This window comes from Nannospalax galili, unplaced genomic scaffold (genome assembly GCF_000622305.1).
Source record: "Nannospalax galili isolate Female #2095 unplaced genomic scaffold, S.galili_v1.0 scaffold879, whole genome shotgun sequence".
NCBI lineage: Eukaryota > Metazoa > Chordata > Mammalia > Rodentia > Spalacidae > Nannospalax > Nannospalax galili.
Window position 1 is genome coordinate 3,117,156 of NW_008346261.1, and position 8,601 is coordinate 3,125,756.

Genomic DNA, 8,601 nt, shown 5'->3' on the forward strand with positions numbered 1-8,601 from the left:
TCTAAGAATGCTTTTGGCCTCAGGAACTTGGGTGGCACTGACTTGAGACCCTTGCCGTGGCTGCGCCACGCAGGTACGCAAAGGCAGATGGGGAGGGAAGAAGCCCCAAGATTTTCCAGGGAGTGGATTGAGTAGCTGGGTTGTACTGGATGCAAAGGATCAGGGAGAGTAAAGGTAAGCCTCGGAGCCCCAGAAAGAGGCTGTCAGCCCCAGAAAGAGGCTGGCGGGTGTTGCAGGACCAGGGAAGTAGAGGGAGATGAGGGCAGGGCCAGGACCAGAAGCGGTGCTCCTGGAGCCCAAGAAAGGGACTGAGTTGCTCTGGGTGAGAAGGATCAGGAAGCAGTATTGGTTCCCCAGGTGTCTGGGGCCCCAAGACTAGGAATGGTGCCGGGCCGAAACTAGGAGTATAGAATGGTGAGGGGGCGGATGAAAGGGTGAATGTCGCTTAGGGAGTCCCGGCGCGGAGAGCTGCGCTATAGACTTACCCCAAGAGGCCTGAGGATAGTAGTGCAGGGTAGGAGAGTTAGCCGGTGGTGCAGGCCCAGGGAAGCAGAGAGAGGTGAGGGCGGGGCCAGGACCAGAAGTGGTGCTCCTGGAGCCCAAGAAAGGGACTGAGTTGCTCTGGGTGAGAAGGATCAGGAAGCAGTATTGGTTCCCGAGGTGTCTGGGGCCCCAAGACTAGGAATGGTGCCGGGCCGAAACTAGGAGTATAGAATGATGAGGGGGCGGATGAAAGGGTGAATGTCGCTTAGGGAGTCCCGGCGCGGAGAGCTGCGCTATAGACTTACCCCAAGAGGCCTGAGGATAGTAGTCCTTTGTATTTTTTTTAAACTTCCCAGACTGTGATTTTTATCTCTAGAAGTTCAGTTAAGTGTTTTACATTTTCCATAGGTGAAGGCACGCTGGAGCTGTAGAAGGGTAATAGAAAATAATAGAAAATCTCTTGGTGCCTGGAAACAGGAGAGATCCAACATCAAGACATGGAAGCCCAGGACCATGTGTCAAGTCAAGACCACAGCTGGCCCTCAGGGGAGATGGGAAGTGCATTCTAGAGAATCAGTTCCCTGAAAACTAGAATCTGCAAATGACAGATCCCTGTTTTCAGCAAAAGACCAACACAGAGACAAAGCCACTGCCATACACAGTTTGGGATTGGGGGATGGGATTGTGGGAAATGCAGCCACTCAGAGAAGGCTGAAACTGCTGTTCCATCCTTCACTCTGCTCCACCATCATTCTATCACAAGAGGAATGTGGAAGTATGACTTGTAGTAGGGGACCAAAGCTCCAGGTTCACAGAAAGGAACCACAGTTCTAGCTCATAGGAGGGGACAACTCTGGCTCATGGTAGGGGACCACAGCCTCCAGGTTCACGGAAGGTGATCACAGTTCTAGGCTCACTGGAGGGGTCACAATTTTCAATAACACTGGTTCCTACTATTTTCCTATCTTCATCACACAATCCACTTGATTATACTTGTGTTTAAGATAGAGCATTTGGCTTCTGTGCAGCAAACAGAGGTAACAGTTACTTGGTGGCTTGAATTCCTTGCTAGAGGGATATCAATATTGTAGAAACCTACTTTTTATTTTTGCTCATGGAAACCGATGGATTGTGTGGGAACTTGCTTGTGCCCAGTGATCAGCTCTCATCCTACTTGAGGTTGGTTACCCAGGTGAAGATGGCTGTCCAACTATGGGTGCTTACCTCAGTGGCTGCCAGCAGGCCCAGTACCTGACAAGAGAGGCACTCCATGGGTGGGGGGGATCATGTCATAGTAGGGTGCTCACAGCTGCCTCCTGGATGTGCCCATAGCCTGGACCTTGTACCCAGAGAGAGGTGACTAGGGCCTGAAATTCACTTCCAGACACCTGTGGCCTTTTATTTATTTAAGTTTTTAATTGAATTTTTGTGTATTTCATACAGAACATCTTAACCATCTTTATACTCCCTTCCTCATTGGCCCCCTCCCATAGCCTCCTGGAATTCATACATTGTTATTTGTGTTAAGGCCTATCATTTCAAGTTAGTATACCCAGATGTCCCTCAGTGCAAGTTCATCCACTGAGGTCTAGTCAGTCTATCTAGAGCTCCTTCCTTTAAGAAAATCAACTCTTCCTCACCCAGTAATAATCAGCTGCCAGTAATTCTTTGACCAAGATTGGGGCCTACTGTCCATTTCCACAGTTTGGTGCTGAGTTTTTGTCTGCTTGAGCTTGCATGGGTCTTTTGCATGCTGATACCATTGCTGTAGGTTCATATAAGAAGGGTCCCAGGAGCCTGTAGGACTGTATTTGCATATGGTCATGTACCTCCTCCATGGCTCTTACAGTCTTTCCACCCCCTCTTCCGAAATGGTCCCTGAGCCCTGGGTGGGTTGATTTTAATATAGGAGACCTGACCAAGGACCTACACTCTGTAGACGCCTATTCTCTATGTTTCGGCCATTTGTGACCTTTTTTTTTTTTGTTCCTGGCCCCCTGTTGCATGAGGGAGCTTCATTGATGAGAATTGAAGATGCATTAGTGTTTTCTTCATCTTTTCTATGTTCCATGAGCCTTCAGTGTAGAGGTTTCATTGTAGATGTGCCACTTAGGTTTTGGGAAATTCACAGACAATCTCTGTGTGACCAGTTGTGGAGCTAAGTAATATTCTGTCTGTTGAGAAAGAAGCTTCTTTGATGGGTAGTGATTGAGATACCTGTCTGTAAATTTAAGGATTCATATTTTGCATAAAGTAAGAAATTACATTTGTTGAGGGATGTGACAGCCTTGCGGTTTTCTCTAAGCTCTATGTGTATTTGGCTAGGCTTACAGTACGCACACATGAGTTTCCTCCCATTGAGTGGGCTTTAAGTCCAATTTGGTAGCTGTTGATTACCTCAAGATAAAAGTGCCAGTACTGCAACCATGTTGTTTGCTGTGCCGATCATTGGTGTGGCTTTTAGGCCTTGAAGCTGTGGTTGGACCATCAGTTGATGTTCTCCCTTACCAGCTTTTGTAGTGCTCTCCAAAGTTATGAGAGCTAGCCTTCTGGGAGGTGGCTTCCAGGTCAGTTCCAGCTCCATTGCTCCAAATCCTGGGTCGGAAGTATGACCCGTTTTCAGCAATAGGGTCTTACCTTTAAGTTCTGGGAGGCAATCAAGGACTGTGGCAATAGCCTGTGTAAATTTGGGAGTCTCTTGGACTACCGTTGTGTCCTTTTATTGTAATATTTCCCTGTAGCCCCAGGTGGTCTGGAACTTCCTATGTAGACCAGGCTGGCCTCAATTTCACAGAGGTCTTCCTGCCTCTGCCTCAGAGTGTTGGAATTAAAGCCATGTGCTACCACACTTGGCTTCTTACATGGATTCTGAGGATGTGAACTGAGGTCCTCATCTTTGCATGGCAGGCACTTTACTGACTGAACCATCTTCCTAGTCCTGTGATGTTTTATTGAGGACTAAATAACATGACAAATGTAAAACAAAAGATGCACAGTCTTTCCCTGCCTCTGGTTTTGTTGCTCATCTGTTTGTCCATGGACAAATAATTTCATTCCCCTGCCTTAAGTTCTTCATCCATTGAAGGACTGAGTTGAAGGAAATCATTGACAAAGTACTCTCTCTGAAAGCATTCCATACCTTTAGAGAATCAGCTAGGTCCCTCCCCTTCCAGAGATTTCCCTGTTGAATGCTTTCAGCTCCTCAGACCATTTTATTTGCATGCTCAAGCCTCCATTCAAATTGAAAGCTGGTATCAGCATTGAGTGTCTCTACTGTGTGTTACAGATGGTGAAGTTCATGCAACGTTGCACTTCACACATGAAGGCCATCATTCAGGGCTTCTCCTATGACCTCCTAAAGAAGATAGACTCTCCTCAGCAGCTTATCTGCAGCGCCCCCTGGTTTGGGAACTTTATGCAGGGGTAAGTACAGCTTTGAACAGAGTGTGAATTGTTCTGAACCACCTCCACCTTCCTAGTAGTAGCCCTGTGACTCTTCAGCTACATAACAAGTTGAAACAGGAAAAGGAAAGCCTGTCACTGATGAGTTTCTAGGGCCTACAGTATTTCCAAGAGCAGAATTACAGCATTCACATAGATTCACGAATAGAAGTGGCACATGAGCCAGATACGGTGGCTCATACCTTTAATCACAACGCTGGGGAGGTAGAGACAGGCAGATCTCTGTGAGTTCTAGTTCAGCCTAGTTTATGTAACAAGTTTCAGGCCCTCAAGGGCTACATAGTAAGACCCTGTCTCAAAAAAAAAAAAAGTAAAAAGAAATAGTGACACAGACTTTACAGACCTATTTGCAGGCTGGGATAGGTACACTGTATCCTTCTAGTTCTTTTGACATTGATCAAGAAGAAGTGGATCCTGTAGCAGCAGAATATTTTTCATTCAGTCTGAACTGAAACTGAACAAGATTTGAGAACATCAATTGAACATCCATTCCATACATGGCACAGTGCCAGGTTCTGAACTGAAGATATATGAGACACTAGTATGACAGTGAAACTTCAGTTAATGGGGCTCTGGTATACAGGTGGTAGCTTTGAGTAGTGTGTGGTAGGAGCAGTGGCTGGATGAACAACATTTTATTTTCCCCCCTTTGGTCTTTTTGAGACAGGGTCTCTCTGCAGCCCCAGCTGGCCTGGAACTTGCTATGTAGACCAAGCTGGCCTTGAATTCACAAAGATCTGCCTGCCTCTGCCCCCCAATTGCTGGGATTAGAGGTGTGTACCATCAGGCCTGGCTCTTTTAAATTCTTATATTTATGCAATTAAGAGTACATGAAAGACACCCTGTGTTCCCCAGTACTAGTACTTGGGAGGTTGAAGCAGGAAGTTCGTGTGGGCTATATAAAAGGACCCTGTCTAAAAGAAAAGAGGGGTTGAGTGACATGTACCACTCTCAAACCTTGTTATATGTTGCCATATTACCCGTCTGATGTGGGGAAAAAAAAAGAAAGGAGGAAAAAAAAGTAGTAAAGGCAACTAATTAGACATTTTGGAAAATTTGGGTGTTGTTTCTATAGATATGAATGGTTAATTCTTACTTTTTCTCCTCTCTTTTCTCTTTTAATATTTCTAGAAGCCCTAATAGTTCTCCTAACAGACAGCTTAAACCTGGAATCATTTCTGCCCTAAATATCTACAGCTTTGGCTTTGGAAAGGTAAGAGGTTGCCACTAATAACCAATGTTGACCATATCTCTTACCTTATTGAACTCTTCCCACTTTTGAGTCCAGCATGAGCTACAGAGTGAGATTTTCTCTGAAAAACAGAATACAACAAAAAAGGTGTATAGGGGTATTTACCAAGTTAGTAAATAGCAGCTCTCATTGTTTTTAGCCAAGTGACAAGATTCTGGAGATATTTTACTTTTCCTTTTTTCTTATCACAGTTTGAGTCTTTGCCTTGGTTTCAGTTTTATCTCACAGCAGGGATGCAGCTCACTTATCCAGGATCTCTTCCAGTAATTGGAGAAAAGGAAGTGATTCAAGCTGATGATGAGCCTACCTTCTCTTTCTTCAGTGGCCCCTACATGGTCATGACCAAGTAAGTGGGAGCTGGCTAGTGGGAGGTTGAGCATAGTCCTTTGGGAAGAGTGGCTTCCTATGTGTAGATGCTTCTTCTGAAACACAAAAGAACTCTTAATGTATTTAAGTCAGGGTTTCTCACTGTGACATTTTTGGCCAGTTAATCCCTTGTTGTTGCGGTCCAACCACCTTTCTTCCTTCTGAAGAATTACAAGAAGCTTAGTGGTGATTGTCTTTCCTTTCATACAGGCCCAATGGTTTTGAGGCCCATATTATAGAAGGAGGAATATCTATCAACTGAGGCTTGCAGTGAAATCCAGGGAAAGCTACAGTAACAGGATCTGGATAAGGCAAAAATCTCTGGGATATGCCTCTGCAGTGTAAAAAGAGTGGTCCTGGCCAAGGTTTCTTGCTTCTGTAATACAGATGCTTCTTTCCTTCTTTTTTTTTAAATTTATTTTTTACTTTAATTTAAATTTTTTTTTAAAAGAAGCATTTCATTACAGTGTTAACATACTCAATAACAGTTTCCAGAGCAAAGATACATCTCTTTCAAAAGTGGCTATAAAATTTTTAGGATCACTGTTTTATTAATATAGTTATACAATCTTGAACTTAGTATAAGCCCTGTAAGACATAAAATTGAATGAGTTTTTAACTTTTAAAAAAGTTCTCGCCAGGTGTAGTGGTGCACGCCTGTAGTCCCAGCACTTGGGAGGCAAAGGCAGGCGGATCTCTGTGAGTTCAAGGCCAGCCTGGTCTGCATAGTGAGTTCCAGGACAGCTCAGACTACAGGGAGACCCTGTCTCAAAAAGACAAAAAAAAACCCCAACACCAACAAAAAAGTTCTCAATTTTATTTTAAAATATACTGTTTCTTACAGAAAGACTCATTGCTTTTGCTAATAACACTGAGATGTTGGAGCATGCATCTCTAATCTGTATGTATCTGATTATTACTAGTCATAATCAGTTGCACTCAGATCCTTGATACCTATGTATGTTTATAAAGTCATCAGGTAGATTTCAATGGTAATATTTATCACCTCTACTAATTAACATGATGTAAACTTTTATGCTTACTCCTCAAATATAATTCATTTTTTTAATTTGTTGATTTTTTTTTGTCTGCGTATATCACACAGAGCATCCCAAACCATCCTATTCAACTATACACCCACTTCCCAGATGGCACCCTCCCATAGCCTTTCTCCCCCTACTAGTGCCCTTATACTCTATTACCCCTGCTATTGTCCGCTGTGTTGTCAGCACCCCCTGCGGTTCCCCACTACTTGTCTATCTGGTGAATCTAGTCAGTCTATCTAGAGGTCTTTGTTTTACGAAGGTCAGCTGTTCCTCATCTAGCAGCAATCGGTTGTCAGTATTCCTCTAGATAAGATTGGGGTCTGCTGTTCATTTTCCCAGTTCTATGCTGGGTTACTATCTGGAAGTCCCTTGAGCCACCCTGGCCAACAATTCAAAAAAAGGTATCTCCTATCTGGCATTGTTGCTTGTTATGTAGTCTTTAGCTATACATATGGACTCTTAAAAAAATTATTTGGCCCCTTTAAGCTTTCGTTATACTTTCCTTTTGGGTGTTTAAGGCCATACAATTGGCCCAGATAAACCAATTTATTTTTACTCTTAAGGCCATTTGAGGATCTATTCCTCAGGGATCACATGGGCTTGAGAGGAGCCCCTGGCTCCTTTCTTTTACCAGTTCCTCCTATGTGAAGATAAGTCAAAGGTCCTACTCGCCCATGGCTGGCTTCGCTTGGAAACATGGAGGAAATAATTCCTCTGTGTTGACCTTCCTCTTTGTACACTGGACACTGGTTCAAGTCCATCTTGTGGGGTCTCCTCGGCCTCCTGGATCAAGAGGACAGATCACCTACCACCATCATAGGACATTTTGAGAGATGCTCATAGTCCCCTGGAACTAATCAACCTAGGAGGGCAAGGAGCAAAAACTCCTTTATATCCCTCTGACCAAATTAGTATAGGCATCAAAGTATGGCTGTTAAACATACAAGAAGGTTAGTTCCACCAGTCTGGTACTTTTAATTACTGTATGCCATGTAGATAAATCTTGGGCAAAGACCAGTTGTTCTCAGACAAACCTTGCCTAGCCATATATTTCTTGATCTGGTATGTATAGTTTGTCAGTAGGTTGTTGGACTAATATGGTTCCCTCTGGTTTTTAAAACTAGCTAGGCATTATTTATCTCTCGCATTGTCTCACCCCTCCATCACAGTTTCCCCAATTAAGGTGCCCCCATTTTCCCCCTCTCTCCCTTAATAATACTTCTCCTATGGTCCTACCTCTCTTGAGCTCCTTATGCTTCCTTTTTAAAAAGCTTGGCATTTTTATTGTTTAAGGCTAGTAGTAGATCTGTCTATAAATGTCTTATTCTATTGGTTTTAGATTTTTATTATCTGGGGCAGTATTTAATTAATTTGCTGTGAAGACCCTAACCTGAATCAGGTCCCCTGCTGATTGAGTGGGGGTAAGAGGTGCGGAGTCACAACACACAGACCCCAGGAGTTGGGTAGAAGCAAGCACTAGGCGAGGTGCTGCAGGCTTGTTTAATGCAGGAGGGGGCACGCCTTGTATCTCCCTTTTCTCCGCGCCCAAGTCCCTGTAGTCAGTATATCGTTTTCTGATTGTCGTGAGCAGGGTACGGAGGCATGGGCTCCTTTTGGTGGGCTATTTGTGGACCAAGAAGTGAAGTGAATTCTCGCTGAATCCCAGGGCTCTGGATCCGCGCCATCTTTGGAGGCCTCCTGCTACAGATGACAGAGTATATGGGCCCCAGTGGTGGTGGGGGTCTGGCAGGGCACCAGTGGAGATGGGGTTATAAAGATGATTAAGATTGATTGAGGCTGTCTTAGGTTGTCCTATTCGGGCATGAACCTTACCTGTCATTGGAGCATGGACATACACGTCCATGTCCTGGCTTAGATTGATTCAGCCCAACAGGATCTTACGCATCATTGGCTACCAGCCCTCCAAGGGGTATCATCCCGGTGGATCAGTCGAGGTGGGGAATTATCTGTAGGAGGCCTCGTACATTTGTG

The 8,601-nt window shown here is 44.4% G+C and overlaps 1 protein-coding gene across 1 annotated transcript in view; it reads left to right on the forward strand.

The window, feature by feature from the left end:
* Tex14 (testis expressed 14, intercellular bridge forming factor) overlaps positions 1-8,601 on the forward strand; it is a 128,572-nt gene that overhangs the window by 19,656 nt on the left and 100,315 nt on the right. Inside the window, exons 4-6 of the mRNA XM_029568096.1 lie at positions 3,770-3,906; positions 5,077-5,158; positions 5,413-5,543. Coding sequence (XP_029423956.1) covers positions 3,770-3,906; positions 5,077-5,158; positions 5,413-5,543 — 350 coding nt within the window. The remainder of the gene's footprint in view (positions 1-3,769; positions 3,907-5,076; positions 5,159-5,412; positions 5,544-8,601) is intronic.